Here is an 18,439-nt window from a genome sequence, read left to right on the forward strand (position 1 = left end):
TATATATATATATATACTTATATATAGTTGACTATTAACAAGAAAGCACACAGGGGATGCCCTGTGCATGGCTTGCCACATGGGTGGGAGGGGCTGATAATGTGTCTCCTTTGCCAAAAGAAGCCTCATCGGACACATGACTGCACTCAGCGTCATGAAGATATGAGGAGCTTCTCACTCCAAGCCAGGTTTTGGCTGAATTGCTTCTGGTGACGCTCCTGTTTCCTGCCTGTCTCAATTGCACCTGCAAGAGAAGCAGCGTGTGTAATGCCCGGAGGTGGACACTAGAGGCCGCCAGACCGACGGGTGCCCCACATCCGATGCCCCGGCCTTCTGCTCTCACTCAGGTTCCCCAGGGAGGAAGACCAGGAGGCTTTTGTAAGGCAGCGTCTGAACACACCGGAATATACTCCTGAGGGGTAACAGCGTTAAGTGTGAGAAGCGCAGTCATAAAAACCAGGAGAGTAGGTGACCGGTTGTCTGGTTTGGAAGTGGGGCGGGGCTGGAGGTGGCAGAGAGGAGGCATGGAGTTGCCCACCTGGAGAGAAAACGCTTTCCATAAAATGTCATCGACACAGCGAGAAGGAAGTGACTCCTGGGGACAGATGAGTGACAGCTAAGAAGGCTAATCAACTCAGCGTAAAATAAATAACCCGAAATGAACCAGGAAGCATGAGGAATTTAGTAGAAAAATCATCGTGAGACAGCAATTTCCAAAAGAAGATATAAATGGGCCTACAAAATAAATGCATCAATAGTAAGGGCAAGTAAATACTGCAATGAGACTTTATAACTGAGATTTTAAAGTGTGAATCACTGGCATGGGAGAAAGTGCTGTGAGATGGAGAGGAATTGGGACCATTTCTGTGACTTTAGAAATATATTTGTTAATAGCCTTAGAAGTATTACCCTGTTGAACACCTGATAATCTCACTTCTAAGAATTCAGGAAAATAAAAAGAGAGATGCATAAACACTCACATTTAAGGAGTCTGTCTCAGTGTTTTGCTTGTAATATTGAAAGCCTGAAGCCAACTTAGATATTCAACAACAGGGAGAGTTTACATCAACTTGTAAATACAAGTGATCAAGTTTTGCAATATTTGAGACACTCGCAAGCCTCTTCTCAGGCTGAGTACAATGTCCAGGGTACAAACTGCACACCAAGGTTTCAACAGTGCAAACCGCAGGTCAGAGAGACGCTGAAGTACTCCCTGCTGTCGGTTTTCTGTAACTTCTCCATTTCTCTGGGGGCTTCCTGTGGTCCCTGCTCCCAGGGTAGGGGTTTTACTGACTCAGGTCAGTGCCCAGCTTTCGTGTCCGGCTTCGCCCAGCCTCCCGGATGGGGTGATAGAGGGTGCAGAGTGTGCGGGCAGGAGATCAGGGAGAACTCGAAGGTCTCAGCTGTCACCACGAGAGGGGAGATGGCAGAGGGTGAGAGAGGACCACGTACCCGGCAAAGGCTGCCCGCCCCGGACCGGCTGCCAACCCAGAGACCACGTCTAGGTCGACAGTGGGATGAGGGGGAGGAGTCCTGAGGGCCTTCTGTCTGTCCTTTCTTCCCCATAAGCTGGAATGAGGGTTTGAAATAAGCTTATGCAATCTTAGAGGCAAATAAAGTTATAGAGGAGGGTGTTTTTAAAAATACACGAAAAATCGCCGGCGCCGCGGCTCAATAGGCTAATCCTCCGCCTTGCGGCGCCGGCACACCAGGTTCTAGTCCCGGTCGGGGCGCCGGATTCTGTCCCGGTTGCCCCTCTTCCAGGCCAGCTCTCTGCTGTGGCCAGGGAGTGCAGTGGAGGATGGCCCAAGTCCTTGGGCCCTGCACCCCATAGGAGACCAGGAGAAGCACCTGGCTCCTGCCATCGGATCAGCGCAGTGCGCCGGCCGCAGCGGCCATTGGAAGATGAACCAACGGCAAAGGAAGACCTTTCTCTCTGTCTCTCTCTCTCACTGTCCACTCTGCCTGTCAAAAAAAAAAAAAAAACCACGAAAAATGGAATTACCAACTATTTTGGTGCAAGAGTTTTTTGCAATCCACGCATTGTTTTCTTCATAATATACATTTCCATAAACTTTTTTGAAGATGCTTCATTTTTTTTCAAAAATTATTTATTTATTTTTAGCTTTATTTGAGAGGCAGAGAGACAGAGACAGGCAGAGGCAGATCTGTCCATCTGCTGGCTCACTCTTCAAATGCCTGCAAGAGCCAGGTCTGGCCTGGGCCAAGGCGGGAGCCCAGAATTCAATCGGGACCTCTCACATGGGTGGCCTGCTGCCTCCCAGACTGTGCATTAGCGGGAAGCTGGAAATAGAAGCAGAGGTGAGACTCAGACGTAGGATGCAGGGGTCCCGGTGGTATTGTTAACACTGTAGCAACTCCTACCCCAACCACTTGTACTTTTCACATATCTTAGAATATAAATTTGTAACTGGGATACACTTCACATATAATTATATGCATATACATTTACATTCATGCTGACATTTCTAAGCAGATCTTTAGAACAAAACTAGAATATCGCAATAACCCTCTTTTTGGTGGGATTATCAATGCTTTTATTTTCTTCTCTTAAGCGTTCTTGTAGTTTTCAGAAATTCTACAGTAAGCAGGCGTAAGATTTCTAATTGAGGCACATAAATACAATGTCAAAGGCAAATGGCAAGCTGGGAAAAATATTTACAACTCAGAACACAAAGCTTTCATTGTCAAGTTCATCAAGGATTCCCATCCATCAAAGAAAAAGACCAAAAACCCAACAGAAAACTGGGCAAGGGAGATGAAAAGATAATTCACAGCCAAGTGTAGGATGCATTGCTGAATGTCATCACAACACAAATGCAAACTGAGACTCTCCCCAGATCCTGGCTCCTACCAGACTGGCAAAGGTACGTCCGTTGGTACACTGTGTTGGTGAAGAATGAAGAGACAGACTGCCTCGCTCATTGCTAAGGGGAATGTGGACTAGTGCAGCCTTTATGAAGGGTAAATTGGCAACATCCATCAACATTACCAATGCCAGAAGGCATTGGTTCAGCAATTTCTCTTCAAAGAGCTTATGGCAGGGAGAGGTCAAGATATGTGTGAGATGGCATGGGCACACAGGTACCCATTGCACCGGGGAGCAGCAGAATATTAAAGACACTTAAATGTCTGTCCTCCCTCCCTCCCTCCCTCCCTCCTTCCTCCTTCTTTCTTTTCCTTTTCTCTCTCTTCTTCTTCCTCTCTCCCTCCTTTCCTTTCTCTCTTTTAGATTTATTCAGATTTATGTATTTATTTGAGAGGCAGAGTTACAGAGAGGCAGAGAGAGAGAGAGAGAGAGAGAGCGAGTGAGCTCCCATCTGCTGATTCACTCCCTAGCTGGTCGCAAGGCCAGAGCTGTGCTGATCTGAAGCCAGGAGCCAGGAGCTTCTTCTGGGTCTCCCACGCAGGTGCAGGGGCCCAAGGACTTGGGCCATCTTCTACTGCTTTCCCAGGCCATAGCAGAGAGCTGGATCAGAAGAAGAGCGGCTGGGACTTGAACCAGCGCCCATATGGGATGCTGGTGCTGCAGGCAGAGGTTTAGCCTACTCTGCCACAGAAGCAGCCCCTAAAGGTCTTTCAGTAGGGAGTTGTGTAAACCAATTGCTGGTGCAGTGGGCAGCAGGAAGAACTTCTTGAGGTACTGATGTGGAGCGATTGCCAAGCCACCTCATGGGGGAACAGTGGGGGTCCTTCCGATGGGACTCGGAGCTGGGCTGTTTCTGGTGTTGGTCATCGTCAACAGGTCATCTGCGTTGGCTGCTGTGGCTGCCACTGTGGCTGCCTCACATGACTGCGGTGTAAGGCCTTGCGCCCGCCCCAGGGTGTACACGGGGCAGCTCCTTCTCCTCAGCTCCTGCCCCTCCATCTCCTGGCCAATGGATGAGGGCAGCTGAGCAGGGGACCTCCAGGTCCAGCCAGCCCCTGGCCTCCAAGTGAAAAAGGGTGGCACCGAGAAACGTCAGTCCAGACCATGCAAGCAGTCCCCCAAAGTCCTGGGCCATCACGGGTCACGGGACGGTCCCCAGAGAGATCTCCGGGCTCACCAAACACAAAGGCGCTGCTAAGGCCTGGAAGAACTCCAGGATTCCCAGGGAGGAAGAAAGGGGCAGGCGCTGGCAGCTGCAGGTGCGGCCAATGAAGGGGGTGCCTGGTCCTGGCGACTCCCCGGCCGATGAGGCTCCGTCACCAGGTGGGGCTCGCTCCACGTGTCTCCCTCCCTTCCTAGCTGGTTTTCTAGGTTGCACAGCCCTCTCCAGGGCTCAGGTGGGCAGAAGCCCCTACATCTTTCTGCAGGGCCCAGTCCACCTTGCCCTCACCTATGGCAATGGTGAAGATGCAGAGCCATCTTCCGCCCCGGCAAGGCCCAGGGGGCCCGGCTCACCCAGCCCTCCCTCCTCCCACTCTCAGCCTGGCTCCCCTTCTCTCGGGTGGGACACTCATATGAGGAGCTGGCGCCGGCCGCTCCCACCCTCCTGCCCATCCCCACCCCTCAAGGTTAAGGTCCCTCGCTACCCCAGTGTGTTTGCCGTCACTCTCAGACATCCGCCACTGCCCCTGCTACGAATGCTCATTTTCACCCCATTGCCAGCCTGAGGAAAGGCGGCTGGGGTGCGGCAGGCTGGGCTCTCCACCACCCAGTCCCAGAGTGGGCGGGGCTCTGTCCCCAGAAGCTGCAGCAGGGTGAGGAGGGGGCTCTGTGTTGCCTGATGATAGCGTAGGGGATCTCCTTCACCTCTGTTCTGTTGAGGAGGAAGGGAGGAAGCACCACTAGTCCCAGCCTGAGACCCCACATCTAGCTTCCTATATGCAGTTACTTGAATTAAACAAATCATTTTCTGAAAAAAAAAAAAGCAGTATATCTATCATACTAGCATTAATGTAATGAACTCAAATACATCTGTATCAATTGATATGTCTATTTATGTCACATGATAACTAACAATTATCAAACTACATGTATATATTCACTAATATAGTCACGACAGCCCTAGGAGATTAGCATGATTACTATCATAATTTCCGTTTTACGGGGAGTTCAGGCACTGACGGGTTCCCTGGGGGAGCATGGTGGGGGTGGGTGAGGGGCGAGGGAACCATAGCCCGGGCCTGGGATGCGGAGAGCTTTGCACTGTGGGCTCCTTGTACTGTTTGGACTCCATGCTAGCCAGTTTTCTGGTATGAATGAAACACTGCCAGCTGGGACCTTCAGCAAGGGGGGAGGATTTCTAAGCTCTCAGCTCTGGAAGTTCAAGGTCATGGCACCAGCCACCGGCTCTGGGGAAGGCAGATGGCATCATGCACGGCACGAGCGATCACGCTGCCAAAGAGGGAGCCCTGGAGATTCTGGGGTCAGGCTCAGGTTCTAAAAACAACGCCGCTCCAGGAACTCATTCCTGGAGACCAGCATTTCCTGCCCCCACCCCCACCCCAGGCAACGCCCCCTGTGACCCAAGGACCTCCCAGGAGGCCTCCTGTCCTGATGGCCCCAGCACCTCCAGGGACCCTTGCTGCGGGGGTGGGGTGGGGGGGAGGTGAATTCACCACCCCCGTGAAGAGGTTGCCTGTTATAGAATGAATCATCAGCGATGCGTAAGTAAAAGTATGAGTGTCATGGACATTGCTGAATGGGGTTCATCCAGGGACACCCACGCGTGGCTGTGGCCTTGTGGAAGCAACACGGGGCCAAGGGACGGAGCACCTGGCGGGGGGACCTTGGGGCCATCTTGTGGGAAACGCAGGTGTTTGGGTAATGCCAGGATGGTATTAAATTCTAACAAAATGGATGAAACTGGAAAACATCGTACTTAGTGAAATAAGCCAGTCCCAGAAGGACACACACAACATTCCCCCTGATCTGCGAGACCTAGGAGAGCACCTAACAGGCAATCTCTAGACGTGACACTGACACTCTGAGGTGCAATGACCTTGAACAGCCCTTGGCTTGACTGTTGAGGAACGGTGTTCTTTTTAATTTTATTTTAATACTATTTGTTGAACTCTTTCCTTAGCATAGAGTTAACCATATGTGTATAAAGTTAATTGAAAATAGATCTTAGTCAAAAATAAGAATGGCAACAGGAGAAGGAGGAGGAAGAGGGGTGGGAGTGTGGTGGGAAGAACCACTGTGTTCCTAATGTTGTACTTGTGAAATGCTGAGGTTTGTATTCCTTACATAAAAGGTTTCTGGGGAAACCAAATACATTCTATTTGAATTTCCTAGTCTGCTGGCTGATCTAAGTGACCTGAGAAACGCTGGAACACGCATCTTCTCCAGACACCACGTGCACGTATTGACCTAGGATGCGCGCTGGAGAATCTGTATTTCCCCAAAGTCCTCAGCCCAGGCAATGCTGACATAAAACTGGATTTAGAAAGCTCCTTTCAGGAGCTCCTCCCAGACCACATTCTGCACAGCGCTGGCTGTGACTCCAGCCTTCTTCCAGAAGCATGTTACTCCCCAGGGCCACACTGAGTGTTTTGTACACGGATTCCCAATTCCACCAGACGGTGGGTGAGGCTGGCGCTGCTGCTCCCGCACAACACTCGGGGCAATGCCGGGCTTCGGTCTTCAGCGATGCCCACCCTTGCTCCGCCGCGTCCTCCAGCACCTCAGGGGACTGCAGAGAGCAGGTTGCGCCCGCAGCTCCGGCCACTCACATCGAGCGCAGCGCGTGGGCTCAGTTGGCCATGCAGCTGTTTTCCGGCGAGTCTCTCTCCGTTCCACATGTCAGTTATTACTCATGACTGATGCTCGCCGATCAAGCCCAAGCAAACGCGCCGCACACTCCACATACCACACACGCGCGCACACGTGCACCTGGGCTGGGGTGAGGCCGGCACGCCCCTCGGAGGAGCCACGTGAGCAGGGCTCCTGCTGCAGCCCCGGCCGGTGGCGGAGGGACCCAGGGCGGCCAGCATCGGCGCCCACGGCCTCGTGGAGGGGCCTTCTCTTGCCACGCGAGGGCTGAGCCAGGAGCCCCCCGCCCCGGGGCCCCGTGGCCAGAGCCTGTGGCCGACTTCCCGTTTGTTCCTTCCATCCGGGCTAATGACAGGTCTTCTGGAAGATGTATTTTTACCTTCTGGACAAACAGCCACTGGGCCGAGTGGGGCTTCTTTTTATGAGTTGAGGTACTCAAGGCTGGAAAATAAACAGGCACTTAATGAGATGTTCTTATGGCAACTGGCATAAATAACAACAAAGAGCACATCCTGTCTCCCGTGTCCCTGTGCTATAAAAGCTGTCGCCCCTGCTGGCCACCGTCAGACTTGGGGAACCCCGGCCGCGTTCCTGACCTGCGACCTGACCGTCTGGGACCATGGGGTGCTGCCCGGGGGACTGCTTCAACTGCTGCACCCAGGAGCAGGACTGCTGTGAGGAGTGCTGCTGCCAGCCCTCCTGCTGCGGCTGCTGTGGCTGCTGTGGCTCCTGCTGCGGCTGCGGGGGCGGCGGCTGTGGGGGTGGCGGCTGCGGGGGCGGCTGCTGTGGATCAGGGGGCTGCGGAGGGGGCTGCGGGGGCGGCTGCTGTGGATCCAGCTGCTGCGGCTCCAGCTGCTGTGGCGGCTCCGGTTGCTGTGGCCCTGTGTGCTGCCAACCCACACCTGTTTGCGACACCAAATGAAGACCTGTCTCTCCGCCACCGAGCCACCCCTGAGCAAGCCTCCGAGAGCTCCCGACGGAGAAGCCCTCGTCTCCAGAACCTTCCACGCCCCCAAGAGCGTGTCCTGGCTGGCTGAGATCTGTAGAGGAGGGCTTGTTTCGAGTGCCTGCGGACAGAAGCTGTGTCCTGGCGAGAAATTAGAACTGGTCCCAGCAACGTGGTTCCAGAAGTTCAAAGGGTGAACGCCCGTGACTTTATTTGCATGAAGTTAAACAGGGCACCTTCTTATTCAAGGTGACCTTGGGACTGAGCCTCCTCCTTAGGTTTCTGTTGCTGTTGAGAGTTTAAAAAAAAAAAAACACAAACCACTTTGTTACCCTCCGAATAAACTCGAGCATGCTGGCGTAATCCAAGCACTTTTCTGGCGTCTTCCTTCCGCTCCTCCTGGGGACTAGCTTAGCAATACGGACCCTGGCAGCAGCAGCAGCGCGAGGGTTTTGGAAATGTGGAATCACCCCAGGACCCATTAAATAAAGCTGGAGATCCTGGGGCCCCCTCTGGGAGAATCAGAATCCCAGAGAGGTGTGGCCTGGGATTCTGTGTTTACAAAGAACCTCAGACAGCTCTTATTCAGGCACTGACGTTTGAGAGCTGCGGCTGGAAACTGAAGCTTGGAGCTTTCGCAGCTGCAGAGCCTGGGCCACACCTTCGAGAGCGCGGATCCAGGCGCTCCGGGGTGCCTGGGCCCTGGGGCTTTCGAAAGCTCCTGGGGTGATGGCAATGCTGGCCCAACTCAATCCAGGCAGAGGGGCTCGGCTTCCTTCTGCACGGTCTCCCCCCCCCCCCCCACCGGGCGGGGCGGGGACTTCTACTGGAGGGCGTCTGCCTTGCCTTGCAGAGCCTGGGAGCAGGTTCCAGTTCTGAGAGCGAGGGTTCCTGCGGCCAGGCGTGGTGAAGGCGCGGTTTCAGAGGCTGCCCCCGGCAGCCCCTGCTTTCCTGTGTTAGGTTTTCTTGTCCTGGAATGAGCTGCAGCTTTTTCTGCGGGAGTCCCTGGGAGGAGGGGGTGCAGGAGCATCTTCTGGGAGGGCCCGGGCCAGGTGTGCAGGGCCAGCTGGGAGGCTACAACTCAAAGGATGGGAAGTGCTCTTAACCCGCATGCAAACAAAGCCAATTCTGCCCTTGGCCTGGAGGAGCAATGTTTCTTTTATTCCTACAGAGGCGCACTTCACTGGCCCGATGAAAGCATTTTTCCTGAGTATGTGCATATCCGCGAGCCCAAGAATATGAAATACAGAAAATTGTGGAGAAGAATCTCGCCGCTCGGGTTTCGCCTGATGGGTCTCTTCCCAGACCCACCTGGGGGGACGCTTTTCTGTAGCCAACTTTATTGAGATATTAGTTACAAATAATAAAGTGTTTTCCTGTCTTCAGTGCTCAGTCTGATGAGGTTTTCTAAGCTTCTGTAATCGCCACTGGCTCTCAGGATAGTGCTTCCTGCCACCCCCTCCCAAGTGTTCATTTTTTTTTTCTTCTCACAGTCAGATCTACTGCCCCCTGCCTTGGCCTAGGTCCTGGAAGCCATCGATCTACTTTTTTTTTTCTTTTTAAAGATTTATTTATTTGAAAGAGTGACAGGAAGAGAGAAGGAGAGAGAGGTCTTCCTTCCATTGGTTTGTTCTCCAAATGGCCACAATAGCTAGGGCTGGGCCAGGCTGAATCCAGGAGCCAGGAGCTTCATCTGAGTCTCCCACATGGCTGGCAGGGACCCAAATACTTGGGTCATCTTCTGCTGTTTTTTCCCAAGCCATTAGCAGGAAGCTGGATCAGAAGTGGAGCAGCCAGGACTTGAACCACCAACCACATGGGATGTTGGCATCACAGGCAGCCACTTCACCTGCCCTGCTACATCATTGGCCCCGATATTTTGCATTTCAACCAGCAACATTTGAGAGTTCCAGTTGTTCCATGTCTTTGTTACCATTTGATATTGTCAGCGTTCTCATTTTTAGTCATTCTGGCAAGTGGTAGCTGATTGTGTTTTCATATCTTCGTTTTTTTTTTTTTTAATTTTTGACAGGCAGAGTGGATAGTGAGAGAGAGAGAGACAGAGAGAAAGGTCTTCATTTTGCCATTGGGTCACCCTCCAATGGCCGCCGCGGCCAGCGCGCTGTGGCCGGCGCACCGCGCTGATCCGATGACAGGAGCCAGGTGCTTCTCCTGGTCTCCCATGGGGTGCAGGGCCCAAGCACCTGGGCCATCCTCCACTGCACTCCCTGGCCACAGCAGAGAGCTGGCCTGGAAGAGGGGCAACCGGGACAGAATCCGGCGCCCCAACCGGGACTAGAACCTGGTGTGCTGGCGCCGCAAGGCGGAGGATTAGCCCAGTGAGCCGCGGTGCCGGCCTATATCTTCGTTTATTAAAAAACAAAACAACACAATCCAGCCGTGTTAGTAGTGTCATCTTTTGGAGAGAATCTGAGATTCGGGTCTGCCCTGGTTCAGGTTCAGGCTGGAATTGGCCTCCTCTGAACTGCACCTTTAACGTCTCAGGAGGAGGGGCAGCCAGAGCAGGTGCATGCCAGTGGGACGGACCTGCTAGGAGGCCAGTGGGTTTGCGCTGAGTGCTTGTGAACCTGAGCAGCTGATTGCCCATGGCCGTGTCTCTCCAAGCATCAGTGGAGGCAGTGATTTCCCTGAATTAGACAAGGGCTTGCCCCTCTGAACTACCCAGAGAGTCTCGTTATTCACTCACTAGCTAGCAGCTGTGCACCTCTGACGCATCCACACCACTCTAGGTGCTGGGTGTACATCAGCCGTTAGACCAAGTGCTTGCCCTCGTGGTGCTTATCTCGCGTCAGAGGCGACCTGAGCTCAGAGCAGACTAACGCAGGAGTGGGCTACGCAGCAGGGAAGGGGTCTTTGAGGCAATGACATTCTAGCACAGTGGCTGGTGCTGTGTCACCTTCTCAGCTGAGAGAGTCCAGGAGGGATTTTCCAAGAGGGCCTCCCCCCTCTGGAATTCCATGGTGGCTTAGCTGAGGAAGAGGGGACGGGGAACAGGGGTTTGGGGGTCTTTCTCTGCCTTATCCTTGGCAGAGCTCCACAAGCCCTCCCTCCCCGCTGCTTGAGAGCCACGTCTCAAAGAATGGCACTTCCCCTTCCTAATCTGTTTGCAACCACTAAGGCCTGTAGATTCTGCCTCTTTAAAACCTCTTGTATTGCTACAGCCTCAGGGTGCTACTCCATTCAGATCCTCACCAGCAAGCTTCTGCCTCATTGTCCGAGACCCCTAATGGTCCCTGTGCCTTCACTCTGGCCTCCCCTACCCGTCTCCATGGTCTGGGACATCCGACACGTTACTGTCCTGCCTACAGCTGCCCAGGCTGGGGACTAAAGCCGTTTCTTAATCATGAGCCACAAGGCCTTCTGTGGCTGAGTGTCCCCCTTAATCCTGTCCCTGTGTGCTTTTCAACCTTGGCTATGTTTTCTGCTCCCCAAATGGATCCTGCTCTCATAGCCTTGGTTTCCACAGCTCATCCTGTTCTTGCGCTCACCACCTCCCTTCATCTCCCAGTGATCAACTGTGTCATCGTGTCACTTGGGAAGGTTCCGCTCACGTCCCCAAAAGTCATGTTGGTGTTTCTCCTGGGTTTCCCCAGGGCGCCCCCGGCATCTCCCCCTTCCAGCACTTGATGCTTTGCCATGATCCCCCACGGGTGGGTCTCTCTCTTCTCAACTTGAGCTCCTGCGGCCAGAACTGCAAGTCTCTCTGTATGTATCTCTCACCGAGAACTCAGGGTTGGCTGAACAAAGGAGAAACTGAGCCAGTGACGGCAGCAAGCAATCAACGCAGCGAGGAAGGGAGGGAAGGCGCAGTGGCTGGGCTTTTCCGAGGGAGCCGCCTTCAGCACGGATGTTGAGAGCACACAGCGGAGGTGTGGTAGGCCCTTCACTGAGCAAGCATGGCAGGAAGCTGAGGGCTCATTTCTCACCTCCTTCGTGTCAAGCCATGGCAAGGATGAGTTGCTTGTTTACTGTGGCTTTGAGAGACAACCTTGGGAGGCTCCCTGCAACCTTTTGTCCTTGGGTCATAGAGGCATCTTCATTCATTTATTTATTTTAGGGGCTATCAAGGTCTCAAATGTAGGAGGAGCTCCTGAGTGGGTGGCCGTGGGTGGAAGGAGGCAGAGAGGCTGGGTTAGGCTTTCCAGGGACAGGAAGCCCAGATGTTCTGGGGCAGGGCTGTCCAGGGCGCGGGGGGAGGTGGGGAGGCAGCGTGATGGGTTGAGCCAGTGGTGTGCGGCTTTGACCGCGTGTCCTGAGAAGCACCAGTTCAGACGGTTGGTGAGGAGACGAGACAGCAGCCCTGGAAGACGGGGGCAGGCTTGAGGGGTCTTCAGCAGATGCCTTAGACTTTCCGATCCTTCACCCCCACTTTTTCTCCTGTAATGGGGAAAAATAAGCCCTGACTCGTGGGACGACTGATGGTTCTAAATCAGATCGTGGTTGTAAATGGCATTCCAATCTAGCTGCGAAGTCTCCTCCCCACTGAGCCCATCCCTGCTCTCCACGAACCCCCGTGTGGCCTTGTGGCACTGCTGCTGCACTCATGTGCTGCCAAGTTTGCCTGCCTGCTCTCTGCCCCCCACAGAGAGAGACCCGTGAGACAGGTCAGTGGGATGTATTCGTGTGTGCATCCCCTGTGCCCGACCCAGGGCCTGGCATAGAAGACTATCAATTATTATACGTTCTTTTCTTTCCTTGTTCGTGATGCTAGGAAATAGAGTTCACCCAGCTAGGAAGTGATGGTGCTTGTTCCAGTGCTGCTTGCAGCTCCCAGGAGTCCAAATTTAGCAAGTCCATCAACAAATGGCTTCTTAATGGGCAGATAAACAACCTCCAGATCAACAAACACTGGCATAATAAGATGTTCCTTTGCAAACTGCCCCAAACAGCCACAAGGAAAAGATGCAGAGACCCAACAACAGCACGCGCCAGGGCGGGGTATAAAGGCGAGGGCCCAGGAGAGCTGTCACAGTCGGGAGCTACCGCCCAGTGCTCACAGGGAAGAGAGCCACCTCCACCATGCCTGGCAGCTGCTGTTTCAGAAGATGCCCCTCCGTGCCAGCCATCTCTCTCTGCTCCACCGAGGTGAGCTGTGGAGGACCCATCTGCTTGCCCAGCTCCTGCCATACCCAGACGTGGCAGCTGGTGACGTGTGAAGATGCCTGCGGCTCATCTGGCTGCGGTTCCCAGTGCTGTCAGCCCTCCTGCTCCGAGAGCAGTGGCTGCGCCCAGCCCGTGTGCTGTGAGGCCACGCTGTGCGAGCCGTCCTGCTCCGTGAGCAGCGGCTGTGCCCAGCCCGTGTGCTATGAGGCCACCCTCTGCCAGCCGTCATGTCCTGAGAGCAGTTGTGCCCAGCCCGTGTGCTGTGAGGCCACCCTCTGCCAGCCGTCGTGTCCTGAGAGCAGTTGTGCCCAGCCCGTGTGCTGTGAGGCCACTCCCTGCCAGCCGGTCCTCTGTGAGCCCAGCTGCTGTGCGACTCTCTGCCAACCCGTGGTCTGTGAGCCCGCTTGCTGTCAGCCGGTGTGCCCGACGCCTAGCTGCTGCCCGTCTGTCTGTTCTCAGGCCAGCAGCTGCCAGCCCGTCTGCTGCAACCCCAGTCCTTGTGAGCCGCCTTGCTCGGAGCCCAGCGACTGTCAGCCAGCTCCCTGTGTGGCACTCGTCTGTGAGCCGGTTTGTCTCCGTCCTGTCTGCTGCGTTTCCAGCCCTTGTGAGCCTCCTTGTGCCTCCAGCACCTGCCAAGAGCCCCCGTGTTGCGTCTCTGGTCTCTGCCAACCCATCTGCCCTGAGCCCAGCCCCTGCACCCCGTGTGTCTGTGTGCCCAATCCTTGCCCACCCACCTGCTACGTAGTCAAACGCTGCCACTCTGTCTGCTGTGAGCCCGTTTCCTGCCCCTCGACCTCCTGCCAACCTCTGTACAGCCGTTCGACCTCCTGCCAACCTCTGTACAGCCGTCCTGGCTCCTCTGCCTCTGCCATTTGCCAACCAAGCTGCACTCGGACCTTCTACATACCCAGCTCCTGCAAGCAGCCTTGCAGACCCTCCTTTGCCTACCGCCCCATCTGCCGCCCCATCTGCCGCCCCATCTGCTCTACACCCATCACCTTCAGGCAGCCCTACCTGACGTCCATCTCCTACCGCCCTGCCTGCTACCGGCCCTGCTACTCCATCCTGCGCCGCCCCGCCTGCTTCACCTCCTACTCGTACCGCCCTGTCTGCTCCCGCCAGCCCTGCGCCGAGTCCACCACCTGTAAACGCGCTTCCAAGACGTCCACCTCCAGCCAGCCCGACTGCGCTGACTCAGCCCCCTGCAAGGCGGAGGTCTCAGAGGAGACCCCCTGCCAGCCTGTGGAGGCCAAGCCCAGCAGCCCAATCACCCGAGAGGCTGCAGCCCCTCAGCCTGCCGCCAGCAAGCCTGCCGCCAGCAAGCCTGCCAACCGCTGAGCTGGCCTCCGCCCAGCGACTCTGGCAAAGCCAGTCCCCAGCTAGCTCACGGTGGCTTAGCTAGACTCTTTTTGTCACTGCACTGTCACTCGCCACCTGCTTAGGCCTCGAAGCACTCTTCGGAAATGTCAGTGTCCTGATGGTCCAGTGCATTGGTTGTACTGGACTCTCAACCAATGCTCCTGGGCATTGGTTGAGAGGGGGAACTCCATGGGTTCTTGACTTCTGCTACCATTAAGCCATGAGATCTGTCTCATTCCTGTCATTGAATGTTGCCTAGCCTCATGCACCTGCTCTCTTAGGTATGTACTTGTGTGCCTTGGGGACTTCTTCAATGAGATATGTTTAACTGTCCAATAAAAGTGGCCAAGTTGAAGTGACATCGTGTTCTCATTGCTTCCTTGCTAATGCCATCGTCATTTCATGACTTGTTTATCTTTGAGAGTAGCTCCATCCATCCATCCATCCACCCACACATCCATCCATCATCCATCTACCCACCCATCCATCAATTCATCCATCCACCCACCCACCCATCCATCCACCCACCCATCCATCATCCACTCATCCACCCATCCATCCATCCATCCATCCAACCATCAATTCATCCATCCATCATCCGTCCACCCAACCATCCATCCATCCATACATCCCTCTACCCATCCAATCATCTATCATCCATCCATCCACCCACCCATCCATCCATCCATCCATTCACCCATCCATCATCCACCCATCCACCCATCTATCCATCATCCATCCACCCATCCATCCATCATCCGTCCACCCATCCAATCATCTATCATCCATCCATCTACCCACCCATCCATCCATCCATTCACCCATCCATCATCCACCCATCCATCCATCCATCCATCTATCATCCATCTGCCCATCCATCCATCCATCCATCCAGCATTATTAGAGAGTCGATAGGTACCTGGAATGAAAAGATAAAATTCCGCATCCCTGCCCAGACTGCCAGGCCATGAGACAGTTATTCCACTTCTTTGTGCTCAGCCCAGGGCACTGTGATCACAGCACGGGGGAGAATTCTTGGGGAATGTGATAATGGAGCTGAGTCTTTCAGTGGAAATAGAAATTAAGCAGGCACACACGGGAAGGAGGAGCTTCCTAGGCAGAGAAAACAGATTCAAAGGGATGGGCTTGTGAGCAAACCGTTCTTCAGGGCAGGCTTGGGCAGAGGTGTCCTCAGAGCTGGTGATTCCCGAGGTCGGAGGACAGACAGCTGTCCGTGCTGGGCCTTGCAGGCCAGACAAGCATCTGGGTGAGGAGCAGGGCCAGTATGAAGAGCGCTGGGTTATGATGCTCCTCTGGCCTTGCTGTGGGGACTCAGGAGAAGAACATGGTCCTGGGTATAGAAAGAAGGGAAGAAGCTGGTGGCTTTGAGATCCTCAGTGGAATGAAAACCACAACCACAGTGGGGTCAGACTTACAAGAGGAAGTTAGGGTAGCCTGGTGTCCGGGGCGAGAGCTTTCCCTCTGTTCCCCTTCTCCACAAGGCACTCTCGGCGTAGGCTCCATTAGCGTCCTTTCATGATCTGTGAGGATGGGGTCTCGTCAAAGCAGCCACAGCTTACACTCGGTGCGCAGAAGGCAGGGCTATCCCTGTCCTCAGGGTGCAGCCTGAGCAGTCACGAGCATGGGAGAAGACTGACCAGGGCTTTTCAACTCTGGCCGTCCTGACATTTGGGCCGGGAAATGCTTGCTCGGGGGCTTTCCTATGCATCAGCCGCGGTCTCTGCCAAGCAGGTTCCAGGGGCATCCTTTGAGCGTGATGTCTCCAGATGTTACCAAACTTCCTTAGGAGTAAAATCACCTGTCTGAGAACTACTGCATTAGACAGTAGCAGAAGGAAAAAGCCAAAAGCAAAGCGTCTTCATCACATTGGTGTTGGAGTTGTTTCGTCAGGACACCGAGATTTAGTTCTGCCTCTTTTGAGAGTCAACAGAACAGTTGGCCAAGGTTTTAAGTCTCTGAGACAAGTGCTGGACTTCATGTCCCATATCAACAAAATAATTTGGTGAGATAAGATTTGTTTTCTCTGTTTTCTCCCCTATCTATGAGATGAAGAATTAGAAGGACTAACAATCCAAATGCCCATCAAAAGACAAGCAAGTTGGCCAGCGCCGCGGCTCACTAGGCTAATCCTCCACCTAGCGGCGCCGGCACACCGGGTTCTAGTCCCGGTCGGGGCGCCGGATTCTGTCCCGGTTGCCCCTCTTCCAGGCCAGCTCTCTGCTGTGGCCTGGGAGTGCAGTGGAGGATGGCCCAAGTGCTTGGGCCCTGCACCTGCATGGGAGACCAGGAAAAGCACCTAGCTCCTGCCATCGGATCAGCGCGGTGCGCCGGCTGCAGCGCGCCGGCCGCGGCAGCCATTGGAGGGTGAACCAACGGCAAAAGGAAGACCTTTCTCTCTGTCTCTCTCTCTCACTGTCCACTCTGCCTGTCAAAAAAAAAAAAAAAAAAAAAAGACAAGCAAGTTGTGGTAAATTCATATAGTGGAATATTATAAAGCACTGAAAATGACTCAACACTATGAATACAAACTTCATGTTTTTGATATGAGCCACATAGGAGAGATCTTCAACAACTTCAAGGAACATGCATATTATGAAAAAACTATGCGTGGATTTCAAAAGTTTTTTAAATTTTATTTGAAAGGTACAGTCACACAGAGAGAGACAGAGAGAGAGACAGAGAGACAGAGAGAAAGAGAGAGAGAGAGAGAGAGAGAGAGATCCTCCATCTGCTGGTGCACTCCCCAGGTGCTGCAAAGGCCAGAGCTGAGCCAGGCTGAAGCCAGGAGTCAGGCTCTGAGGTGGTGCTTTGCAAGGTCCCTTTCAGAATCCTCAGCATTGCCCACGACTTGTAAGGCGGCCAGGGAAGAGGGGTAATGCAAGCAACAGCAGCACAGCTGACGAAAGCTTGGGCCTTTGAAGACGTGGGCAATTAGCGAACGCATCCACCAGAGTGGAGTTAGGAGCAGAGCCAGAAACCGAGCCCCGCCCCGCCTGGCCTTCCAAACCTTGTTCTTTCAGTTTTATATTGTGCCTCCCCACGTGACCCAGGCTGGGACATGGAGCAGCGTGGTATGGGATGCGGAAGCTGGTTGTGAGGGAGAGCTGGGGCACACTGGAGGAAAGGAGAGGGTGGCGGAAGTGCCCCGTGAGCCCCACTCGGGAGGGCTTGGCTTAGCTCTGAGAGCGCTTTGCAGGACTGCCCTGGTTGTGTGGTCTCGTAGGCTCTCTTAGCTCTTGGATTCCCTAGGATGCGTCCAATCCTTCTTAACGAAATGTGTGGTTTTAAAAACTCCCAAACTGAAGGACTACCTTTGGGCCTGTTGGTAAGCAGGGGCAAGTGTTCACATCAGTTTGATCTGGCTGATGTGTGCAGTCACTGGCATTGGCACAGGACCCCACAGGGGCGCCTGGGGAAGCTGCTTGGGAGCCAGCTGCCACTGCGCAGGCATCCACATCACATTGCTACGTTGAGTCCTCCTTCCCCACCTCCCCCAGGTCAGGCGGTCTAATTGGTGGTTAGGACCAGCGGCTTGGGGGCCAGCCAAAGCCAAGTTTGAATCTTGTTTCTCCTCCTTCTTCTTTGCAGAATTTGGGGAACATGATTTAAACTCTGAGTTAATTTTGCTACATCTATGATAGTGATGGTAATTATTTGAGGGTATTTCAAAGAGTTTGTGGAAAAATGGAATAAAAAGATAAGCTTACTTTAGTGCCAAAATTTTTTGTAATCTATGCACACAAGAGGCATGGATTTCAAGAAAGGCCCTGAAAAATGCAGGTTATGAAAACCTATTTGATTTCAAATTTTTCCCATCAGAAATTCATCTTTTAGTTCCCTTTTCCCACAAACTCTTTGAATAGTCTTTGCACTTACTAAGGTCATCGAGAAGATTCTATGAAAACTGCTGTTCAGGGTTTGGCATGTGGTAGCTACGCAATGCATGGAGGCCAGTACTACTAGCGGTAGTAGGACTAGTCAAGTTCCAGGAAGGCCAAACGAGAAGGTTCCAGAAAGAGGTGCCACTCCACTTCTCCGGCACCATCGGCCCCCGGTGGGGTTGCAGCTTCGTCTCCCGGCTGCCCTATGGTGCAGAGCTGCACTCCTGGAGAAGAGCAGGCGCTGCAGCTTACCGGAAGCCTCCTGATGAGAGGGTGGTGCAGGAAGGGCCTGCTTCAGTGAGGCTGCGGCGCAACCTGTAAAAGACACAGCTCATTCCAGAGCAGCACCAATGAACCCCAGCTCAGCCAAGAAAACTTGCACTCAAC

At 53.8% G+C, this 18,439-nt stretch overlaps 2 protein-coding genes across 2 annotated transcripts; both read left to right on the forward strand.

Annotated features, from left to right (window-relative positions):
• The first annotated feature begins 6,683 nt into the window (after positions 1–6,683).
• On the forward strand, positions 6,684–8,030 carry KRTAP17-1 (keratin associated protein 17-1). The gene has a single exon (XM_070060707.2). The coding sequence runs from the start codon at positions 7,341–7,343 to the stop codon at positions 7,641–7,643; it is 303 nt and encodes a 100-aa protein (XP_069916808.1). The 5' UTR covers positions 6,684–7,340; the 3' UTR covers positions 7,644–8,030.
• Positions 8,031–12,662: 4,632 nt separating this feature from the next.
• On the forward strand, positions 12,663–14,503 carry KRTAP16-1 (keratin associated protein 16-1). The gene has a single exon (XM_002719151.5). It carries the CDS (start codon positions 12,708–12,710, stop codon positions 14,127–14,129), a length of 1,422 nt encoding a protein of 473 aa, XP_002719197.3. The 5' UTR covers positions 12,663–12,707; the 3' UTR covers positions 14,130–14,503.
• The last annotated feature ends 3,936 nt before the right edge of the window (positions 14,504–18,439 follow it).

This window comes from Oryctolagus cuniculus, chromosome 17, assembly GCF_051225735.1.
Source record: "Oryctolagus cuniculus isolate XC-2025 breed Fujian yellow rabbit chromosome 17, ASM5122573v1, whole genome shotgun sequence".
NCBI lineage: Eukaryota > Metazoa > Chordata > Mammalia > Lagomorpha > Leporidae > Oryctolagus > Oryctolagus cuniculus.